This window comes from Magnolia sinica, chromosome 2 (assembly GCF_029962835.1).
Source record: "Magnolia sinica isolate HGM2019 chromosome 2, MsV1, whole genome shotgun sequence".
NCBI lineage: Eukaryota > Viridiplantae > Streptophyta > Magnoliopsida > Magnoliales > Magnoliaceae > Magnolia > Magnolia sinica.
In genome coordinates, this window is record NC_080574.1 from 125,336,327 (window position 1) to 125,362,546 (window position 26,220).

Consider the following 26,220-nt stretch of genomic DNA (forward strand, 5'->3'; position numbering starts at 1 on the left):
AAAGAAAGAACCAATTTAAGTGAAAAAAGCTGGGACCCAAACCTGACACAAATTTCACAAGAGTTCCTAGATATTGGACCCAGACCCATTTATGTCGGGTCGGTCCTATCAGCTACTTTGGGTTTAAGTACCCGTTGATAGCCCTGCATGCACGTGAGGGCAGGACCTATAGTTTCTATCGAAATGAATTGCCATTTCAAACGGCATCTCCATTACGAAATTTGAATGCCCTCGGTGGGGCCACTCATGTATCATGTGATGCATCACGAGTGTTCTGGCCACATCCTTTAATGCATCAAAATATCACATGCCACCCTACACTCTCATTCGTCCATTTCAAATTTTCAATAGCTTGGGAACGTGTGCAAAAAAGAGGTTGAAACTTCAGCATGTGTGAGATCAGATCGTCCAACAGGTGGGTCTCACGTTCATGTGCCCAGCTGAAAAGATTAGAGTGGTGTACTCATCGTATGGGACACAATGGTTAGAAACAAATGGACGGCGTAGAAAATCTCGGCCGAGTCTTTCTTTTGTCCATCTATTTGTTTCGTATACTGTGGTTCACGAGATAAGTGGACCGGTCTGATTTTCCTGCAACGACGACCGTACGGTGGAACTAAGCTCAGGCACGTGTGATGCATTGGCGCATGTGATGGTGTGGAGGCATGCGTCATCAGAGAGCAAAATGATGCAAACCTTACGAGCGATTGATTTGTCACGGACGGACGCGGATTGCGTTAAGACCCTGCCACTGCCGACCTCTGTAGTGGCAGGACTCTGTGGGGCCAACCGTGATGTATCTGTTTTATCCACACCGTCCATTCGTTTTTTTTCAATTCATTTTAGGCCATGAGACTAAAATAGAAGCATATCCAAAGCTCAAGTGGACCACACCATAGGAAACAGTGGAGATAATGACGTCTGCCATTGAAACCTTCTTAGGGCCCATAGTGATGTATATATATAAATCATCCAACGCGTTCATAATGTCACAAATATATGGATGAAGGAAAAAGAAAAATATCAGAATGATCCAAAACTTATGTGGCCCTCAAGAAGTTTTCAACTATAAGCGTTCAATCCCTACTGTTTCCTACGATGTGGTCCACTTGAGATTTTTACATGCTTCAATTTTGGGCTGATTGCCTAAAATGATCTGGAAAAAAGTATGGATGGCGTGGATAAAACGCAAGCATCAACGTGGCCCCTCAGAGTCCTGCCATCACCGACCTTGGCGGTGGCATGGTCATCACGCAATCCGTTTAATCGTAGGTCTTTTTTTTTTTTTTTTTCCATGGTGTCCGTGACCAGCAGCGTGACACGTGTCTACTGCATCCAACCGTCCAGAAGGTTGGGCCTACCATGAAGATTACTTAAATCAATAGTCAGGCTGTTCCACTTGTGAAAATTGAAAAGGCTATACATGTACATTAGATGTTACACCCAGATCGATAGCTCGACTGAAAGTCTGGGAGACTGACCGGAGATACCTCGTTTCATCACTTGAGGTCTTGGTACCCATATATATATATATATATATATATATATATATATAATAATATGGTGTGTACTAACAAGCTCAAGCTCCACTAACCCCCCACCCTATATATATACATAACTATATATATATATATATATATATATATATATATATATATATATATATATATATATATATAATAATATGGTACTTTAGATGTTGTTGGTCCACTGGCTGATCCACATGACAAGTCGATCATCCTGAATTTTAAACCAGGTATCTTGATGGTGGTGGGGCCCACACTCAACTCATACAGATAAAAATACATTTCAGAGCTAAAAAATGCTTCCTTCTTCTAGAACGCAGCCTCTTGTATACGTTAGTCAACCATACGCCATCTCATTTAAGGAAATAATCTGTCGCTAATACATATTTTGGTACTCTTGCAGAGTACGAAGACCAATGAACATGCAGAATTCCCATTCTGGAAACGGATTGGCTACTCCCCCTGCCACCAGCCAATGGCTGGTGGTCGGTGCTCTGTGAGCTCCACCATGATGTATGTGTTTCATCCATGCCATCCATCTATTTTTATAGATGATTTTATGTTATGAGACCAAAACTGAGATATATTTAAATATCAAGTGGACCACATTACAGAAAACAGTGTTGCATGAACTTCGACCATTGAAAACTTTTTGGAGGCCATAAAAGTTTTGGATCAAGTTGATCTTTGTTTTTTCCCTTCATCTGGGACTGTATGACCTAATCAACGGATTGGATGTCAAATAAACAGTACAGTGGGCCTTAGGAGGATTTTAATGGTGGATATCTAATCACTATTTTTTTTTCTTGTGGTGTGGTACACCTGAGATTTATATTCTTATCATTTTTGATATCAGGTACTGAAATGATCTTTAAGAATGGATGAACGGAATGGATGAAGCACATACATCATGGTGGGGCCCACAGAGCACCGACCACCAGTCACGGGGTTGATGGCAGGGAGAGTAGCCAATCCGTTCCCATGCATTCTGCTACCGTACATGTAGCTGACGTACCTGAACTTCAATCCAACCGTCTATACCGTGGGCAATGCTGTAAATGAGCCACAACCCGAAAATCAGATGAACTCGATGATCATATAATCTCCAATTGGTGGCCATCACATGAACGAAGGAGTTGAAAAATAACTGATTTTGGAAATTCAACAAGCAAGCGCTGATGATCTGCACGCTCTGGATTAATCTCCAATTGGTGGCCATCACATGGACGAAGGAGATGAAAAATAACTGATTTTCAAAATTCAACAAGCAAGCACAGATGAACTGCACGCTCTGGATTGAGTTACATGTGTGAAACTTGAACATTGGCCGTGTTCATGTGTATGGATAGCCATACTCTCCCAAATCATCGAATAAATTAACCCCTCTTAAACAATTCCACGACTTCCCCATTATGCATCTTCCACCATTGATAAAACCATAATTCATTTTTGAGCTATTATACAGGTGGGGCCCATTATCCAATAATCCAAACCATTGATAATATGACCCTCATTGTAAACGGCCATCCCAAATGAAAAAAATCCCAAAATTCCAACATGCGGCCAACAAACATAACGCTTTAGTCAGAAATCATAGCAACGGTTCCTATTCAACCAATAAAAGGTCAGATATGATAATAACTAGGATCTTTCAATCAGGTTACTTTTCTTGGTGTTTGATCCATCTAAGGTTAGTCCCATCATACCAACGTTTTGGATCACTCAACCACTGGTCCTACATGTCTAAATTGAAAGCACGGATGCACCATACAACCACTTTACTCGAGCATTGCATAATGCCTCTCCTTTTGTTAGTTTATCACCCATGATATGCCGTGCCGTTGCAGCTACTCATTCTTAAATTGAAAAACAAATATATAAAAGGAAAATCACCAACTCAAATCTCCTAAGGAATTAAAATAAATAAATAAATGATAAAAATCCTATCAGTTATCTTTTGTTCATGGTTGTAAAATCTTTTTCTTCATGGTTGTAAAATCAAAAAAAGACAAAAAAGAAAAAAAAGAAAAAAGAAAAATCAAAGCATGTAAAGAAGATCATGTGCACAAGAACTTCAGAGGTAATATAACATGTTACATACATACATACACATGTATACTCATTAAACATACATTCCAAGAGCTTATTGTTGATTGATCTCAATTGGGTTTTTGTATCACCTTAAAAAGAATGTAAATATGCAAGTAATATTGATTACCCACCATCCATTTTGTGTCCATTTGCATGAGTGTAAGCATGATCATAAACACATCATACATAAACACTACCACCTTGTGTAACCTCAATGGTGCAGTGGGTTCGGGCCCGTCGGGACTAATCGCTTTTGAACTCCATACCTTGGATCGATCTCCTCGCTGGGGGGATCCGGCTCAACCGGCGTGTATGGTCGATGCTGAGGATTGAACGATGAGAAATCGAACTCGCTCATCAACGCCTTTCGATTGATCTTTATCAAGCTAGGATGGATGAGATTAGTGTTACTAGACCTCACATGGCCCCACCCATGAATCAAGAAGAAAAGGAGAGAGACCCATAAGAGAAATCCTATTAGATGTGAGATTCTCATGGCCAAGTAGAGGGAAGGCAAGGAGAATGAGATAAGGAAGCATGGATTTGAAGGTGGGTAGATGGGATTTTAGATGGGAGAGAGGGATTTTAGACTTTTGTGACAGCTTGAAATGTATGGCACACTTACATGAGAAATGGGAAGGAGGGGTTGAAATGAAGGGTGTGTATGCTTGCTTACATGTGACTCTCTTTTTATGTTAATCTAAGAGGAAGTTATAAGGTCCACCTGATCTACATACCAAGAGTTTGGTAACACATAGGATTCCATCCACCTAAGTCCTACGGTTCCACGATCCAAACCGTTGATCTGATTAGTCTTAACGTAGATTAATCATGTCTAATAAATCATCACTTGAATTTCCTGCCACCCATTGTTTTTTTTTAATTTAACCGTTCATTTGTGGGGCCCTGTATTGAAGGTTTATGATCTTTTAATTGTGAGAACTCGAGGGGGTCCTCAATACAGGCTAGGTCCCATCTGATCAATGGTTCGGATCGCCAAAAAGTGAGCCCCATATGTAGAGAACACTGGATGTAGGTAAATGTACATCTGTTGATGATAAGGGCCCTACAATTCTTATTAATTTATTGGGTTTGAGAGCATTTTGGTGCCGTTGATACGGAGAAGGGAGCAAATACAAAAAGTCTACCCTTTTCCAATGAAAGTTCCTTGACGTTCAAGGAACAAAAGGCAATTAAAATCGGCAAATCCATCACCCAAACTTCCTGATATGGTACTTATGACCTTTTTGAATAATTTCATATTCGAGAGAGAGCATGATTTTATATGCCCCTCATTTTTGCATTTTATCACCAGTGGACCACCCATCTTTTCTTTTCTTTCTCCAGGAGCGGATCAGGTGCTACCCGGTTAACGTGTGAGACCCAGCTTGATGATTTTTTTATTTTTTATTTTGTAAATCCACGCCGTCCATACATTTCTCCAGATAATTTTAGATAACTATCCCAAAAATTAGGCATATTAAAATCTAAGGTGGACCACACTTCTGGAAAAAGTGGTAAACGACCATGAAAAACTTTTTGTTGGCCAAAAAGTTTTGGATCAATCTGATATTTGTATTTTCCCTCCATGGTTGACCTTCTCAAAGTGTTTGGATAGCAAATAAACATTACGGTGGATACTAGGAAGTTTTTAATGGTAAGTGTCCAATCACCACTGTTTCCTGTGATGTGGTCCACCTGAGATTTTTATCTGCTTAATATTTGGAATTACGTCCTAAAAATGACTTGAGAAATGGATGGACAGCGTGGATTTACGAAAAATCATCAAGGTGGCCCCTAACACCTAATCCATCCAGCTTTCTTCATCTTCTAGACTACAGTGTGAGTTTGCTGCGAGCTACATTGTGGCGACATGTCTCCCATCCAGATTGGCAAACGTGCAGCCCAATCCATACCCTCCAAATCATGGCCCTACTGTGGATGGACATGTTGATTGGAAATTTCATTGATTGGATGATCCTAACAATCTGATCGGTGGCCAGTAAATGGACGGTTACATGAAATTTGGTACCTATTGGAAGATACCAATTGGACCGTCGAGGTTGCCCGGATGCGTAAATTTCAGAATACTCTACATTCACAAGTGGGTCACGAATCGGACAGTGCAGATTAGCATGAATAAGTTGCATTTTTTTTCGCTACACCCATATCCATGGTTCAACTAGCAGAATGAGTAGAGATACCTGGTTTCAACACTTGAGGTCCTGGTATTGATCCCCAGCGGGGGTGGCTAACATGGAGTGTGTGTACTTAACTGGCAGACTGTGAAGAGCCCTCTTTCAACACTTGAGGTCTTGGTATCGATCCCAACGGCGGTGGCTAAGATGGAGTGTGTGTACTGACATGGGTGACTACCAACAAGCTAACACACACACAAAAAAAAAAAAATGTTTGCATTTTTCGCTGGATGAGTTGGCTAAACGTAGCTGGACGCGGATTGCCTACTGACAGCTTCAGTGGGGAGGTGGCTACTTATAGTTATCTGTGGGCCCAAAAATGATGTTTGTGTCATATCCACGCCATCCATCCATTTTTTCATACTATTTTATGTTATGATACAAAATATGAAGTAGATCCAAAAATCTCACGCCATCCATCCATTTTTTCAGACCATTTTATGTTATGATACAAAATATGAAGTAGATCCAAATCTCATACGGAACACCCCATAAGAAAGAGTGGTGATTGAACACACCATTAAAAATTTCCGATGGGCTTCAAAAATTTTAAATTAAGCTGATATTTGTGTTTTCTCTTCATCATCCAGGTGTGTGTGAAGTAATAAGTGGGTTGGGTGACAAATAAACATTACAGTGAGCCCTATTTTTTTTTTTTTTTTAAATGATGGGCATTCAATCTCCACTGTTTTCTTACGGTGTGGTCCATTCCAGATTTGGGTATCCCTAATTTTTGGGCTTATGCTCTATAATGATCTGGAAAAATAGATGGACGGCTTGGATAAAGCACATATATCATGCAGGCCCACAGAGCATTGTCAATAGCCACCTCGCTACCGACTCTGTCAGTATGCAATCCGCGTCCAGCGTAGCTCCTTGCTGTAGTCAATTAGTTATCGCTTTGTTTTCCGTTCTTTTGTTTTTGCATGCTTTCCGGATTTTTTTGTTTTCATGAGGTATTGTATGATAGTTCCCTGGAGTACCAATTTATGTGATGCTACTTGGCTCCTGCTAAACATTGACCCACTATTCATGGGTCTTTAATTGGCTCATACGTCCCTCCATCTCATGGGGATTCCCATCCTTCAATCTATGAAAGCTGTAAGGAAGAAGGTACACTTGAATTGGTAGTCCAATTATCTGTTCTAAACTGTTTTTTAAGTAGAGAAATAATATAATATTGTTTGTCTCACCTGTAGAAAAATTTGTATCTTTAAACCATCATCATCAACATCCTAATTAGACGGTGATGATTGGATGAGGGGTCATAATCTTAATGAAAAACAAGGCAATAGTTATGTTGTTTGGATAAGTTGAAAGGAAGAATTACACGAGTTAAAAGTGAGTTAGTTTAAGTTAAAGGCTTTAGAAAAGTTTTAAATAAATAAATAAAGAAGAAGCTTAGAAAGATATATATAGATAGAGATGGTAAGAAATGACTTCATACCTCTTGTTTGATTAAAAGTGTAGTTTGATAAAGTGGCATCGCATGGCATGATACAATTTGTGTAGCTAGCCCTAATTAATTAAGATAAGGCTTAGATGACTATAATAATGCAAGCTAATGTCCCTAGATATACCGGAGATGCTAGTGATACTCCCAAAAATTTTAATTGTCAAATGGTAATTAAGGAGAATAATATTCTAGGTTGTCCACTTATTCATGCCAGGCCAGAGTGGGCAATTGATGGTAAAAGAGTAATATAGATTAAATGATATAATTCTTCAGATGTGGTCCATTTTATTACAATTATCTAATTTTTTGAGCGATGGATCGGATAGTTAGCATCGTTAGACCAAAATGCTTCTTTAGAATCATAAATAATCTACAGTGGGAACTATTAAATAGATGCTTCAAGATGATTCTAAGATCTATTTTTGTTACGAAAATGTGGGATTGATCTCTCAATCAAATACTGAAATTCTTTTCTAAACAATTAATTGATATAACCTTAATTATGATATGATTCACAACACATCACTTAGTCTTACAGATGACCCATCATTTCTTGCTTTTTAATCTTAGAAGGAATGAAAAAATAAAATAGAATAAATCTTCAAAGTAATTGTAAAGAAAGCGCAGAGAAATGATATCTTGCTAAATACACCCCAATAAAGAAGATTGAGCAAATCTAGTAGCGTAAATTTTAAAAGTATCACTAACCCATCAGCATCTATATAAGCCACTGGACTAATGACTATAAAAAGAAGGATGAGATAGAGCATTAAGAGCATGAATGTTTTTTATTTTTTATTTTTATTATTTTAGAGACACCCACACACACCACATGGGTACTCGAACCAACGACCTTAGTATTGAAATGTATGCAGTCTCCACCAAGCCATGCGTAGGGGACTCGAGCACATGTCTTATGCTGATAGAAGGTAGCATTTGCATATATTTCATAAAATTTTCATGACCAATTTTCATAGTTGCAAGTTCAAAAATTATTTAATAGATCAATCTATTAGAGTACAGATGTTTATACAATTATACATATTATAGATAGGTATATGAATAAATAAATATAGATGGATGCATATATCTTTATTAAGATTGTACATCTCTTTTTATATATATATATATATATATATATAGAGTCATGCTCCCCTGCGCACCTACGCACGTGCGCACCTTTGCACACGTGTCATAGGTGTCTAATCTGAACGGTCCATGTGATGCGGAATCCCATGAAACCCCCTGCAATAAGTTTTCACCCTGATCTAAAATTCTGGTGGGCCATAGCAAAGAGAAACACAAATCAAGGGAGGAAACTGTTTTCATTTTTCATGGCCCATCAAACTTTTAGATCAAAGTAAAACTTGGTCCTGGGGGGTTTTACGAGGTGCTGCTTCACATGAACGGTTCAGATTTTGGATCGACATCACGTATGATGGGTTCTCACCAGTTTGCAGGTGAGCGTTTTCCTATATATATATATACCCATCATTCACAAGATAGTACACGTCTAAGCTCTTTACCATGTATTCCTTTATCTACCACAATCTTCCAACAAGCAGTTGCTAGAGCATCATATTTGAAAAAGTCTCTCCATCCACCGGCAAAGTCAAGCATGTCCAATGTTCCCCCTCGACCATTGAAACCTCTCGCATGAACTGTGTTGCACCCCCTCTTTTTCTTTTTCTTCCTTGCATCGAAATGTCATTCGCTTGCTAAGATATCATTGACGTTAGGAAATAAAACACCGGCTATACTTTCCAAGGCATAATAATAACAATGTGAAATGAAATCACCATCATCATCTTGTCACCATCATCATGAGGACCACGAGAGCCCTATACTCTTTTCCTAAGGACATATGTACATACAAAATCATAATAACTATTAACTAAAATTCATTTAGTTTCATTCATTTATGAATTTAAAAATGTAATTATATAGAAATCAATTCATACAAACATGTGTATTCCTACATGATCGTAAGGCGATCCACCCTCCATCCTTATTCCGCGGGTTCTCAATTTTCGAAAGTGGGGCTGATGATTTGTTAATCCAGACTGTTGACCTGTTGCATCTCACTATGAAAAGACAATGAACTAAAGTATCCAGATTGAAAGATCCTAGCTAATGTTGAGACCTTTTCTAATTGAAGGTTGAGTATTTTGTTTTTCTTCTTAACCATTTACTTGTAGGACACAAATGGAAAGGTCATAATTGTCCCACAGACAATTTTTTAGGCATGGTCCATGCACATTAACCTAAATTACTAATGATGGGCCCACTTTCTAGAACTAAAAAAACCTAGGTATTGTGTTCAGATATAGATCACACGTCATATAATTTCACTTTTTTTTTTTTGTTAGGCTTGGTCTGATTAGTTAAGTACTGTGAAATAATTTTCTCTTACATGCGTGCACTTAAAAGTTCCACATGCAGAATACAATAACTCAAATAAAACCACCTATGTTGTGAAAGTGATCGTGACTAAATTGTAGTCTCAAAATAAAGGCTGCCTGTTTAGGTGCATGCTTAAGGAGTGTTTGAGGCTTAAGTATCATTTTTATCCAAACGGCGGTTGTGTTTGGAGGCAATCCGAAATCCCTTATTTCATCCTCCACTTAAAAAAATATGCACTAAAATGCTGACTTGGAGAAAAACTAATCTAATCTAATTTAAAATAGCAAGCTTGAAAGCTTTTTTTTTTTAGTAAGATGTGAGTTGCATGCGACTCCTGCCTGCACAAAGTTCCTGTGATTGGAACCTACATGGTGCCCACAAAGATGTCCATGAGAAATCCACCTTGCTCATAAGATTCTCCAGCTCATGTTAGGGCTTGTTCCTAAAAAATGAGTTAAATTCAAAAACATAAGTGGACCACACTACAGGAAATAATGGGCCGGGTACGAAAATGCCCACCATTGTTCAGAACCCACTGTGATGTTTATATGCCATCTAAACTGTTGTTATTCTAACTAGGATGCATTGAAAACCTCACTTCAACACTTGAGGTCTTAGTATCGATTCTCAAATGGGGTGTGTAGTAATGCAGTGAAAACCTTTAAAATAAATGCATTGAAAACATAAATATTAGCTTGATACAAAAGTTCTATTTCCCATTGTTTCCAATGGTGTGGTTTACTTGAGTTTTAAATTTGGCTCATTTTTAGTATCACATCCTAACATGAACTATAGAAACTAATGGACCAGGTGGACTTCTCACCAACTTCTCTGTAGGCAGCACATAGCTTCCGACCATAAGAATTTTCAGCGGACAGGGTCACATGCCACTTACATTACCCTTTACCAAACCCCTTTACTACGAGGTAAGGCATCCAAACTAGCCCTAAATTAGTTAAACTCTCTTATCATCCCACTTGTGGACATTTGTTAATTTGTGATCAATTGGATCATCGGATAATCAAATTCGCATATTTTTCTGTTTATGTTACACCTAAACAGCTTTCCATGATTTGTCCACTTTAATTTGATTTAATTATACATGCCACATGCACAATTTATTAGTGCCTGCACATCATCCTTCTAACTCCACCAGAGTATCAAAGTTTTCCTAATTCTCAAAAAAGATGTAATTTTCATGATAGACACAGGATTAATGATGGAAGATCGGAAATCACTTCTACCATCCTAGATGGAATTTCAAGGATGACACTTGGGTCTCTCTCTAAAATGTCCACTTGAAAGGGACCTTCCAGATGTGGACCCAGCAGTGGGCCATTGATACTTGAATTTAGTACATAAAGTTAAAGATTTTATTTTCAAGCTGTCCCATCTGATTGTGTAAATCATAAAGAAGCGCTGTTAAAGCAAATGCCCCACCTTGATGATTAAGACAGTCCATCAATTGGACTGCCACAAAGATTGGCCCCCCTCCAAGATTAGATGACTAGAGTATCTTGGAGATAATGGATGGACCCCACCTTGGAAACCACACTGATGAGAATATCTTCAACATCATGATCTATGATCAATGTATGGGCCCCACCTTGGAATTTTGATTAATTAAAATATATTTTGATTATCAAGATCAATGGACTTCTTTCCCAATTATCCATGGATCTATGATGTTTTAACCGTTAGATTTTGTTGCCAACTAGTGGATTTGTTATTGTAGATGGTCCATCCATGGTGGCCCCTCCTGATGATGATCAGACAGTATTTAGATTTTGAGATCAAGACAGATAACGACCATATTAATTATTAAAATTGAAGGGCAAAAAAAAGGAGAACTTTTTTAAATACTCTGGCAGGCTGTTATGGATGATACACAGGCACATCAAAATTGCACATATGGCATACAAATAATTCAAATTTAACTGTTCAAATTATAGATCCCAGTTTAGATGTACCGTGAACAAAAAAGTATGCTTATTTGATTATCCTACCATCAGATATACTGACATTTTGGGACAGTTAAAGACGAAAATATCCAACGGTCCTATTTCAACAAAAAAATGTCCACAAATCAGAAGTTAGGACTCCTTTCACAATTTACCCGGTTTATAATTGATTTAATCTATTAGACGTGTCTGATTTATGAGTGCCCGAGTATCAAGCGTCATAGTCTGCCAGACTATCAAATAACTCCCCAAAGAAAAGTCATTTCAGCAAATTCACAAAAAGTGAAGCGTATTTGTTGGATTGGAACGTTGACCAACCTGAAGAGCTGAAACAATCATATATTAGAATATGTCGATGACAGGCTTTTGAGGGTTTTGCTTGCCTTTTACACATTAGTTTTAAGATCCGAACCTTCCTTTTGCCTATGGCCCACTTTTAGCGGGAGAATATTAGGTGTTACTCGGGTAACACCTTAGTGGGTGTTACACTCACCGTGTGGGGCCCACATTAATGAGTTTTTTGTAGATCCACACCGTCCATCCATTTTTTTCAGCTCATTTTAGGAAGTTTTTTAAAAATTTAGGCAGATCCAGATCTCTGGTGGACCGCACCACTGCAAAATGCGACGAATAGCAATGAAAAACTTTTTGTAGGCCAAAAATTTTTTTGGATCACGATGATCTTTTTATTTTATCTTAATCCAGGTATTATTGACGTTATCAACGGGTTGGATGGAATATAAACATTACGGATATTCTTAAGGTGGGCTGTAGGAAGTTTTTAATGGTGGGCGTTCATCACCAATGTTTCCTGAGGTGTGGTCCACCTGAGATTTTGATCTTCTTAATTTTTGGTCCACGTCCTAAAATGGTCTGGAAAAATTAATGGACGGCTTGGATATACAACACATCATCAAGGTAGGCCCCACGGTAAGGGTAACACGCACTAAGGTGTTACCCGGGTAACACTCCTACTTTTAGCCGACCGTCTGTCGGCAATGCCCATTAAGAAAAGGTGGTAGCTGTTGCAGAACCACCCTAAGTTGTGGTTTGCAGGAGCACCCTACCTATGCCACCCTCTGTGGATGTAATTTACAACCATTCAGTATGTGGGCCTCAACGAAGATGGCCCACTGCTAAAAGGGGAGTGATCATATCCGTTCGAACACATGGTAATTGCTATACCTTCGAGCTGTGTCCTGTCTGCTTGATGTGTGGGTGTCATCTAACCGTCCATTAGATACCTGGATCCATAACTCTAGGGGCAACCCCAAAGAGAACAATGAGGGACATTGTGTGGGGTCTTCCGTGTTGTGTATATGCCATCCAACCCAATCATCAAGTGAAATCCACCCGGATGAGGGGACCCTCAAAAACTTAGGTCATTCGAAAACTTAGGTGGACCACACCACATGAATACATAGGTTTAAGGCATGATCATACACTGCTCTCTGTGATGTGTCCCAGAAGTGTTTTTTTTTTTTATAAAAAATTTATTATTATTATTATTTAATTAGTGAGGATTACCCTCAGGAAGGACGGTAAAAATGGGAGTAAGGTAGTAGATGGTCTGGATTCCACATACACCTCACGGGTGGGGCCCACAGAGCTCAAACCTGAGGTTGGTACGGATGTGATCATCCTAACGTTAGAAAGGTTTGCACAGTGACTATCCGATGGGACCCACCATCGATCGAAAAAGCATATTTTGTTGGATCCAGCAATGATTTTTAACTGGGATCCACTTTCATTAAGCTCATCGTAGGGATACATCATGAGATAATCCATGTCCAAACATCTCCCAGATCGGATTATCACATCCATCCAATAATAATTGACGAGTTTAAGACACGATGGAATTGGACGGTTAGGATCATCTGATGGGGAAGATTGTGCGGGAATATGACTATATTCTATTCATCAAAGGCCCACTATGACAACAACTAGGGTCACTGACTCACCAGAAGGTGGGTCCACATCTGGCATTTTGGGCTGAAAAGAAACTGGATGGCCCATCTGTGTTAAGGTAGAGCCAATGGCTATACCAATCAACGGCTAGATGGAGTCTAATGTGAGAGTATGTGGACTACAATTTCCACTACTCCCCCGAACTACTTAACCAGCCATCCTCCTATCTTTCGCGCGGAATAGGAAAGATAGAGGCATTAGAACTTTAATACGTACTAATACATTAGTGTCTGATGCTCATGCACCTATATTGCACAAATGGGGCCCATATTTCGATGATCTAAACCATTGGTATAATGGGACCCACAGTAGATATAGTATTGGTCATATAATTTTCTTATTGGATAATAATCTATTCCATATTTTAGTTTTATTTGAAACCGTTCTTGTGTTTTCTCCCTACCGTTTAATGGTAGTCTGCTAATCCAAGGGTCAGAATTGTTTGATCTGGGATATTATTAAGGGCTTCCTCCATCCATGATACGTTCGTTCATTCAAAGGCTGGGATCACTAATATATTGGCCCACATGTACGAAATTGCAGAACAGGATGCTAGTCACGTTTTCTTCGGACCCTCCTACACCTTTCACTCTCTCTTATTTTATTTGAAAATCAAGTGGTTTATGTCCTTTAATCAGACATTTTCCCTAATATGAGGTTCACATGATAAGTTAAAGAGGCCAGATCCACGACAAAGCTTTGTCATGATGTGTGTGGCCCGATGATGTATGCATGACATCCAATCCATCCATCATGTGCATCACCTCATGATCTCCTCTGTGCCATGGAAACAGGCCGATCCAGACTCAGGTGGCCCACAGAACAGTAAACATTTGAGATGGGGACACCTACCATTAAAAGACTTCCAGTTTTTTTGAGTTGTCCACCGTGCTTTCATTTTCTATCCAATCCATTTAGAAGTTGTATCCCACCAGGATGAATGGATGCTCCAAAATATAAGACCATTTCAAAATTCAGTGAACCACGCAACATGATTTAAGAGGTTTTCAGGTATGTTTTTACATGATGTAGCCCACTTGAGTTTTGGGTCGGCCTGATTTTTGGGAAACAATGAGAACACTACAGGATACGCATGATGGACGGATTGGATGTGAAGAATACACCACGATGAGTCCCACACATCGCATTGTAGGTTAAGCTCAACCTGCAAAAGCTTTGCAGTGGATCCTGACTCTTAATTAAAAAATAAAAAAAAAATAAAAAAAAATCAATTATCTAATATCATGCAATTTAAAAAGGGAAAAGATCCTGCGGTGGGCCGCACTGTACGCTTGGACGGTGATGGGATCTGGGTCTTGATTAGTCGATCAACCTCCCACAAGGCGGGAGGTTGGCCCCTCAGTTCATTACCGTTCAATCATGGCCTGAAATACGGATGAGATTCACCCACAACGAATGTTTTCATTATTGGTCTTTCACACCATTTCTCCATTAGGTTATAAATGGGCTCGCTTAGATTCGCCTATCACGGCCCATCCAGTCCATGGCTGGTTTAAATGGATCTAGGCCCTTGATTTATCTGGGCCTCAGTTGAAACAATCGTCGAGCTTCTGTATCAGGCTGGCTTGTTTATTTTATGGGCCTGAAATCTAAGCTTACCCCATATTGGGCCCAAAAGTATGGTTCAAGCCCAGCCTATGGTGGGGTTTTGATACAATGATGGGCCATATGATCACAGCACCATTTGAGGTGTGAGTCTCACCATCAGATGTCACATGTGTGGTTGATCTGGGCCACTCATCACATGCGTGGTTCATCAAGTGAGCCACACTTCTTTTTTCATAGACTTTTGATCAACCTGATCAGTGGACCAATATTATTTTTGTCCACCGCAAGTTCACTGTGAACACGACCTGATGAGTGGCCCAGATCACTAACGCGCGTGCCATCCAACGGTGGGAATGAGGATCCTCATGTTAGTTATCTTGGCCTGAACCCCAGCGGGCCAGCCCAGCCCCATTTAAAATGCCTCCTTTTATTTTTTTTTATTTTTTTATTTTTTCACTTATTGATTTTTGCTAAACCATAGCTAAAATTGATGGATTGGGTCCAGCTTGCATAATTCCGTACATGTGGGCCATGGTTTAGTGATTCAAACCGTTGAACTTGATAGATGCATGATTGATGGCGGCCATGTAGAGAATATTTAAGATTTGAAATTCCTGATATAGGATCAGTGTCCAACAAAACACGATTAAAAAGACGACCAATATTCAAAGCTAAACAGTTCAATGATCAAAGGGTTAAAATATTCCAATTTGGAAGATCTTTTACACGTCCACCGTCCATTACGAGGCTCATCATTGAATCGGTTTGGATCACTGCCACGTGTCCCCACATGTCCCGAATCCTCTGTCAAAAAACAGTACATCGCGGAAGTTTGTTGGGGGCGGATTAGGTGCGGCCCTGCCTACCTTGATGTATATTTTGTATATCCATCCTGTCCATCCGTTTTGCTAGGTCATTGTAGGGCATGAGCCGAAAAATGAAGTAGATCCAAACCTCAGGTGGACTACACCATAGGAAAAAGGGACGCTCACCGTTAAAAACTTATCAGGGCCTGTTTGATAAGCTAACACAGACCTGAATGTTTTTACTGGTCAATCACCACTATTTCTTGTCGTGTGGTCCACCTGAGATTTTAATAATAATAATAATAATAATAATAATATTATTATTATTATTATTATTATTGTCTCATGCCTTAAATGAGAGGGTAAAATGGATGTACAGTGTGGAAAAAATACATACGTCATGGTGGGGCCCATGTAGCTTTTCCAGCACCACACTGCACCGATCGTCGGTGCTGTATGCTACACCGCAATTCAGGTCCAAGTTAGGTAATGTTGAGGTATTGTACAATCGGTTTGGACCAAAAGACTGTGCAGTAGTACAATCGGGACCATGTTCCATGATGATGATTGCCCCTGTTGAGGCCGTGAAGTCTCCATGTTGGAGACGTTTCCCTAACTCTTTCTTACGTATCTCTATAAGAGACGTTGTTAGAGACGTGTCCCTTACTCTCTCCTACTCTAGAACTTTACTGTTGCTCTCTTCCCTGGTCTACACAAGAGGACGTGAGGTACTTTGCTCTCACTTTGTATAAAGACAAAGTAGAGTAAGAGAAAATTGTATTATATTTTTTATTTTATTTCAGTGAAGAAGAAAATTTTATATTATTATATTAATATTTGGTACACTTGTGGGCCAATGAGACTTTGTTATGTGTCGGCAATATGCACTAAATGATGGACGAAATCCTATGTATTGAAAATATTGTTTAGATTTAGCTTAGTGTGGCAAGATCGAATGAGCTATGCTAAAACCAAGTGACGTAAGTACTTCAACAATTTTCCTATACTAGAGTCAAGTGAAGTGAGGACTTCAGCTAACGCACTATTTGGATAAACAAGTATTTTTTGTACATGTAGTTGTACGCGATAAACTACGCTTACGCGAAGAATCAAAGAAATTTGTACAAACAACTATTAATATTTTTCACAATACAGAAACCTAAATATGATCACTGCCTCACAAAAATCTATAAAAGTAATAATCAATGAAGGACTTTAGGTCACGCGCTATTACAATAAAAGCTATCTTTTCATTGTTCATCCACTATGGACATTTATTTTTTTATTTTATTTTAGTTTAACCCCATATTGCTACTCATAGCGCAGGGCTCTAGTTTTAGTCCTTAGTTTATCTTTTCACCTTTTATACATGACATCCCATTGGATCGTAAAGAAGATCCTAAGTTTTGAATGAAAGGCTACGACACTTTTCTACTACGTGCTAAGTGATTCCACTGGCCATCTCGTCATAAAGTTTAGTCCACATTAGACAATGAACAGATAGTTGAATCACGACCATCTCACCACATGCTTGGTTCCCATCGAGACTACAAACATGTTATCATCTTACCAACCATCTCGCGACGAAGCTAAGTTCCGACTGAGCGACTAACAGATTGTCAAAGATTTACCCTCCATCGGTCATCTCACCACGAGGCCTGATATTCAATCGAGTAACAAACAGACAACCGTCCCACACTTCACAACCGCCTCACTATGAAGCTTAGACCACACTAGGCAATGAACGGATTGTCGTCCCTCAAGCCGATTGTGAGTATTAATATTGTAAAAATTGTTAATAGAAGAATACTTTTGGCTTTTATCTTCTATTTTTCCTACAATTTTTATTGTTGAATTACGGTAGCAATAATGTTGAAAGAACAAGTCCTTGAGACACAAGGCAAAAAGAATCCATCAGGAAGAATTAACCCCCACCCTTTTGCAAATTGCATGATCGTTGATATAATCGGTATTTCATGCTCAACTAAGAATTCAATATGACAATTATAATGCATTTCGCTTAACTAAGAATTCGGTATTTCATTTTCGGACCAAGTATATCCGTAGACACCCCACCCCAGGCTGATAAGCTAATCAGATGCGACTGAGGCAACTAAATCCCACTCAGTTGTTGAATCCTATAAACCCTATCCCTAACCCTAAAGGCCTAAATCATAGGAACTATAACCCAGTTTACCTATTAAGACTCAACTAGCCTAAACCCAAAACTTGAACCCTAGTAGCCAAAATCTTAGAAGCCTCAACTCACTGAGTCAACTCGCTCAATCCACTCACCTAGTCAAAATGAGCCCAAAACCAACAAGGCCAAATCAAACCTAAACCTAAACCTAGGCCCAAGCCTAGAGACTATAAAAAATTCCGGAGAGGCAACAACCTGACTCTAAAGGAGCTGGAGCTTTCACATGCTTGTGAGAGACCTCCTGCTAAAACATGCCACATGGCAGACCCCCTACCTTGACAAGGGTCTCCAACACATGTGGATTTCTCCCTAATGCAAGGTGAAATCATGTGGAGAAATGCAAAGACCTTTGTACCTTTTCTTTGAGCCGAAAATTACACTTTCACTAGCAAATTGATCCAACCATCTAGATCATGCCACATAACAATCTTAAATCCAAGCCCTCTAAGCCATTTTAAATCCTGAACTTCCCAAGAATGAAAGGAAAATTGGGTTTGGATGCTATAAAACCCCCTCCCCTTCTCATTTGGAACATCTAGGAAGCATAAAAAAGCATCCTTAAGGAATCTCATCCATTCACAAAGGAGAAGTGAGAGTAGGAAAGAGTTCAACCTAGGTCTAGCCTAATCCAATAAGATTCCTAGCCTCTTGACCCACCTAAACCTTGATCCTTGCTACTCAACTTAATCCTTACAACACTGACATCCATCATGCAATTCAACCTTTAGTCAACTTCGGCTATTTCTACATTAGCACCGTGCAACACACATTCTCTTCTCACCCTCCTTGCTTATCTCATACATCTATATTGCATCACATAACATCGTGTACATAATCGACATGAGTGTATGCTCTACAACTTGCTGATATAATTGGACCATGCCCATCAGAAACTCCAGTTGATTAGTTTACACTTCGGCAAGTGGGAGAGTCAAGGTGGATTTATCCAGCTAAGACTAAAGCTTGTCACAGGCGTTGCATTCAATACCGCATCACACATACAACATTACATACATTGCATTGCATACATAACACTCAACACTCTATTCAAATGTATGCTCTGTGGCTTCCCGACCTAGTTGGATCTTGCCCATCGAAAATTTGGGTTGATCAGTTAATTGCTTTAGTAAGTGGAAGAGTCAAGGAGGTTTTATCTAGTCGAAACTGCAGTTTGTTATAGTTAATGCGTTTAATACAACATTACATACACTTTACATTACTGGTCCGCAAGAACTAGTCCTAATTCTCAAGAATTAGTGAGATCCTGTGAAGTAGAGACCATATATTAATAGTAGAAGAGTGGGTACTTAACACATTACCTCTCTGTAGTTCGTGGTCCCTTACTCAAAATCTTTATTCGCAGATTAATGAGTTATTTTAGAATTGAGATCCTCCGGATTCCTATCCCTAGCTTTTCTATAGGTTCTATTCGACTGTATGAACAAAGTATTTGACTAGTGGTGACTCCAGTAAGATATAACCTCTTTCACATCCAAACATCAATTAGCCCATGATCTAACGTCAGCAATATCGATGTTTAATATCAATTTGTTCATCATTTGGTGAAAGATGAACAAATCTCATTGCAGAAGATTCACATTAGCAACAGTTAGGGACGCAACAAGCCCTAACTCAACTTGTCCGTTGCGGAAGCAACCTCAAACGAAATTACACAACATAATAGGAAAAGAAAAATTCAAGCAACTACAGAGAATATACGAATTTTACATGAAAAAACCCTCGAGGGAAAAAACCACGGCACAAAGTAATAATGCATTATGAATAACAAAGTTACAAGAGATGAAACCTTACCGATCAAAGCTCCAAGAGAAAAACCCTAGTTTTTTCTCTCTCCAGAACCCTCTCAAACCTTTAAGCATGTCTAGCCCTCATCCTAATCCTGATTACACTCATATAAATAAGTAAAAATAAAAATAGAAACAAATCGTGCAAAACCACGCAAACTATGTAATCCGTCAACTTATTGTTTCGACCGGTTGAAATGCGTCAATCGGCTCGACCGTCGACCAAAGTTTGGCTGGTCAAAAGCTTCAAAAAACTGTTCAAAGAGTTTTGCCAATAGAGAGGAGATGAAGAAAATCCAACATGGCAAACGTGTCACAGATCTGAATCGTGTATCAAGCAAGGCGCACCGTGTAGATAATCTTCGGTGAAAATGGAGTGTAAAAAAGGAAAGAAAAAGAGAAACTGCAGTCTTTATAGGTTGTCCATTTCTTCTTCAATATATTTGCGCCCTGCCTGACAGTTAGTGGCCTAGTACTTTTGCCACATGATCTAAACTAATGTTCTCACTCGATATACGGTTCGGATGTCTTACACAAGTGTCAGTTTGGCACGTGTCCCCATGTAGAAGTGCATCTGGAGTTTTTGAGTCTGGCAAAGTTTTGGGGTCGTCAGGTTTCGGGTCCATCTTGGAGCAGTCAGACCGAGCCAACAGTTACAGGCCCATAGCGTGGTTATGGATCTGATTTCAAAGCCCAATTATTATAATGGTTGGACTTGGGCCTAGGTTTTGCAAAAGTTTCTATTAAGGTCCGACCTGAGCCAGCAACAGGCTCATTTGTGATGTTAACGGACAGGATTGGGACTTAGTCAAAGGTCCAGTTACTAACTGGGCCTACTTGGGTCTGACAGTTGATACTTGGGTCCTACTTGGGCTCGGAAATGCCAACATTCTGGAAAACCACCCGCTTGATTTGCCGTGGGAGTGTCGCACATTAGGGTTGTTAACGGATCAGATTCAGGTCATGTCCTGTGGTACCCACACCCGGGCTTACTGGGTTTAGGTTTTGCCAGGTCCAGATATCCAGACCCGGATCCATTCGGGTTCAGGTATCCATCTAGCCTTTGTATCTAAGTTTTGACTTATTTTCAGAATAAATAAGAGCATTAAATTGTTGGGCCACCCCATGGATGAATTGGATCACGCACATGCCACTTTGACACACGTGCGGTGTGTAAATGGGTTTTTCTTAGAGCTAGGCACGGGACGACTTGACTCGGCAAATTGGGCATGTCCGACTCGTTCAGATCCGACTCGATCCGAACCGAGTGGGTGAGTCGATTCGAATCGAGTTGACTTCCTTCAGTCCGAACTCAAACCAAGTTGAGTTCGAGTCACCCAATAATTTGACTCGACTTGACTGAAATCCAACTCGGTTCCGACTTGACTCAATCCAAAAATCAACTTGTACATATATATTAAAAAAAACTCAAATCTAATGTTTCACATATGAGATGCCGAGTAGCTGATGGAGAGGCGACAATTCTGGCAAGTAAATCTAGGTTTTGAGTTGTGATTTTAGCCCATGAATACCTGCTACACTTGACCCGACTTGGCGACAACTCAACCCGACTCAGTACTGTGACCGGGTTGGACTCGGTCCGGATTAGTCCTGGCCAGACTCGGACTCATATCCGGTCAAGCATGCTAGACTCGGTACTGAGTCGAGTTGAGTTCAGGTCAAGCCTATTTCAAAACCGGATTGAATCGGGTCAGCCCTACCTCAGTCGGACTCGACTCAATGCCCAACTCATGTTTATTAGTTGAAGAAACCTCATTTCTTTCAATAGAATAATTAATATATATTAAATATCTAACTTTACAACTGTAACTAAGTGGACCTGACTTAGCCCAACCCACCAGGTCCATCACATAAACCTAACCGAACCGGACTAGACCCAATTTTTATTTGGGTAAAAGGTATGACCTAAACCCAACCCGATTTCTTAACAGGTCCAACAAACGGAACCCAGACGCATCGATATTGGGCCAGTTACATTAGACGGGACGCGGGTTAGATACTGAAAGAGTGACTGGTTGATTCGCGAGTCGGCTACTGAAGTGACATCACGTGGGCCTCACTAATGATTGTATGTGTTATATCTACACCGTCCATCCATTTTTAGATATCATTTTAGGGTATGAACCAAAGAATGAGGGAAATAAAAATCTGTAGCGGACCCCACCAAAGAAAACAGTGGGGAGAGTGATTCCCACCACTGAAACTATCCTAAGGCCCATCATAGTGTTTATTTGAAATACAACATGTTCAAAAGTTAAAAAAGACATGAAATAAAGAAAAACACAAATATCAGCTTGATCTAAAACTTTTGTGGCCTTTAGAAGTTTTTAATGGTGGGCGTTACTGTCCCCACTGTTTTTCTGTGCTGGGTCCACTGGAGCTTTGGATTTAACTCATTCTTTGGATATTGCCCTAAAATAATCTTTCTAAATGTATGGAAGGTGTGGATACAAAATATACATCATGGTGGGCCAACGGAACTTGGTGACGTCACTTCCGTAGAGAGTCTCCCTACGAAACCACGCCGATTAGATACTGACAAGGTCAGTAGCCAAATTGCTACTGAAGTGACGTCACTAAGCTCTGTGGACCCCACCACGATGCATGTGTTGTATCTATACCGTCCAACCATCTGTACAGATAGTTTTTTGGCATTAGAAAAAAAATGAGATAAATCTAAAGTTAAAGTGGACCCCCCCACATGGGAGCAGTCACACTCACCGTTGAAACATTTATAGGGTCCACCATGATGTATTTTTGAGATCCAACCTATTCATAAGTTAACATAGAGATAGATGAAGTAAAAACAAAAATATCAGCTTGATCGGAAACTTCTGTAGCCCCTAGGAAGTTTTGAACGGTGGATGTCACTGTCCCCACTGTTTTCTATAGTGGGGTTCACTTGAAATTTAGATCTATCTTATTCTTTTTCTTATGCTGTAAAAAATCTTTCCAAACTAATGAACGATATGGATACAATAGATGCATCATGGTGGGGTCCACGTAACTTGGTGACGTCACTTCAGTGGCAATTTGGCCATTGACCTTGTCAGTATCTAATCCGCGTCCGGTCCGGGTGCCCACTGACAGCCTCATCTCACCTGCTTTTAGAAACAGATGGGTAGCGGAATGAAAACTCAACTTTCATCCAAGCTAACTGTTTGTAGTATCAATATGGGAAATTCAGGGATTTAAAATCTCTGATGCTTGTTTGTTTGTTTTTTTTTTGTTTTTGGGGAGTTTTCCAAATCCATATATTTCCCAAATCCACACCTCCAAAAATGCATGGATTTAAGAAATCCAAGTCACCCCAAAAAAACTAAAGATCTGTCGATGACTCGAAAATCCATGGACATTGGAAGATTTTCTAACAAATGTTGATTCAATCCAACGTGTTGAAGCCACACTTCAGGAGGAACTTGAAAGATGGAGGGCTGATTAATGGTTTTGAGTTTGATAAACAACTTATGGATTGTTTACATCGCTTACGCTTGTACATGAGAAAATGTGCAATGATTATAAATTACTTTACTTGTCTAGTAACAATATTTTGTATTTGACTACTAATTTTTATGTTTAGTTTATTAGTTATAAAATTATAATGATGACATTTTTATATTATTTTAATATCATATTATCACCAAAATACATTGATACGTTGTTTGGATTTAAAATTTTCACAATAATATTAAAGAAGTGTAATAATTACAAATTCTTTTACTTTTTTCTTCAATACATTTGGATTCAACCAATGATACTCGTATTTGATTTGACAATGGTATAATCAAAATAATGATACTTTCAATTAACAGGGCAATTAGCTAAGCAAACATGCCCTAAGAGAAAGCGAGCATCGTTCATCAAGATGATGCCCTCCATTGATGGTGATGGCGTTAAATGTTGCTTCTGATTTGTGGGTCCATCTAAATGGTTTTTTATTTTTTTTCCCCTTCTTCAGAGAGAGAGAGAGAGAAAGAGAGAGAGAGGCTACGAAGGGTGGAAGGATATAAAAGCCACCAAGGGAGGTGGAATTGTAGGAAAACCAAAGGATCTTCACCATTCAACTCATGTCACTAGCCACTTACCACCTGCCTTTCTGTTCTACACAAAATCTTAAAAAGATTAACCATATCCTAATTCAATGCTCAAGTTTATATGTTTGGCAGAAATCAGGCCGATCCATTTGATGAGTGATAACACAAACCTCTTTTTTCTTTTATATATTATATATCATGCAAGAAATAATAATTCGCTATGAATTTCATGCTTATGATAATTTAGCTAGAGAAAGAAACTACAACAAAATGTAAGCACACATGCCAATATGGAATATTGGTGTAACATAAGATATTTCCATTAGTTGAAAACCAAGCTATTTCACACCTCAGGTGGGCCACATTTATGAAACAAGTGGTCTGCATGCCTTGGAAAATTTGCATGAGTCTTTATCTTAAAATCAAGTGTCTGTTTGGCAAATGCCTATAAATGATTTCATCTCATTTTATTTAATTGTAATAATGTGTTGGAGATCATGATTGTTAGTTATGACATTATTTTTTATTCTCACAAGAGAAAAAAAGAAAAAGAAAAAAAGAAAAGAAAAAGATCTCTGATACATAAATTAAGGTTAACAAAAATTGAACTCATTTTTAAGCATCTACCAAAAGCCCTGAAGTTTATTTCCAATGAACTGAAAAGCTTACATTGCAGTTGTTCTATATTGGCAAGTGCAATAGTGGGTGGATAGGGCTCCACACGTGTATGGAATTAGCCAACCTCTAGAACAAAATACCTCTTTACTCTTCTTCAAGATCCAAAGCTTCAAAAAATGAAAGAACTAAAATGTCCTCATTCCAATCACTGAACTTCATATAAGAATGTATTATAACAAGCCATCGTTACAATTTTTTACTGTTTGTTTAAACATCCAATTCAGCATTGGATTCAGCAATCTAATGCAGATGTAATGAGAGAAAAGGAATTTGTAATTATTACAACTTTATATTGTTAAAAATAATATATTCGAACATGCATGTATATTAATATATTTTTTCTGTCCATTTGATATTTGGATAATGTAAAAGCATCATTATTGTGATTTTACTAAACCCATCCAAACATGAGAATTGTCGGTCAAATGACCTGCTTTTCAAGAGGCATTGTAATTTATGAGCATTGCACTTTCCCAATCCAAAGAGGTGAGTCCAAGCATGGTAAGATAATCCACTAAATGGCTTTATATATATATATATATATATATATATATATATATATATATATATATATATATATATATATATATATATATATAAAATAAATTTATTTATTAATGCTGAGAATAACCTACAATGTGTGGGGCCACTATGAGGGGTGCATGACATACAATCCATCCATTATGTTCGTTCAGGCACCCAAAAATCAGGCCCATCCAAAACTCTGGTTGGCCACACAACTAGGAAGAGTTGGGATGGGTATGCCCCACCATTAGAAACCTTCCAAATGTTGTGTGGGGCCTACAGCGCTGTATATGCCATCCAATCCATTCAGAAGATGCAGCCCACCAAGATGAATGGACAACCGGATGAAGTAGGCCATTACAAGACTCGGGTGCCAAATCACATCATTATCTTAGAGCTCTAGGCATGATTTTAAATGGTGTGGCCCAGCTGAGTTTTGAACTGTCCTGGATTTTGGGTGAAGAGGAGAAGATGGTGGAGGATTGGATGTCACACATCACGGTGGGTACCCACAATATGTTGTAAGTTAAGCTTAACCTATAAAGGATTAATCTAACCACAGCACCCGTCAGTTTCTCAACCGCAACATGCTCAATTATAAGAATGTTTTGTTTTATTATATTTATTATTATTATTATTATTATTATTATTATTATTATTTTTCATTTAGAGGGGAATTATCTCCTTGTTGAGCTGACGATATGCATGCATCTTGTCATTTTGAACGAGTGGCTCCAGACCGTTGGTCTGTTTGCTCAACCAATTTGGATGGACCCAGCCTAAAACATACCACATTACCACAATCTTATCCTTTTTGGGTCCTACAAATTAACAGTTAAGAAGAAATAATATATATATATATATATATATATATATATATATATATATATATATATATATATATATATATATTAGTTATTTATTTTTAAAAAAAAGAAGCCAAGATTAGTGGGTAGGTTCTTTCAGCCTGGAGGATGGT

General features: G+C 38.8%; 1 protein-coding gene across 1 annotated transcript; it reads right to left on the reverse strand.

Moving 5' to 3' along the window:
* Positions 1-3,574: 3,574 nt before the first annotated feature.
* On the reverse strand, positions 3,575-4,286 carry LOC131230419 (CLAVATA3/ESR (CLE)-related protein 12-like). The gene has a single exon (XM_058226347.1). The coding sequence runs from the start codon at positions 4,111-4,113 to the stop codon at positions 3,829-3,831; it is 285 nt and encodes a 94-aa protein (XP_058082330.1). The 5' UTR covers positions 4,114-4,286; the 3' UTR covers positions 3,575-3,828.
* Between the last annotated feature and the right edge of the window lie 21,934 nt (positions 4,287-26,220).

Bases quoted from the DNA above. Each gene is read 5' to 3' on its own strand.
- LOC131230419 (XM_058226347.1), bottom strand. From the start codon at position 4,113: ATGAGAATCTCACATCTAATAGGATTTCTCTTATGGGTCTCTCTCCTT.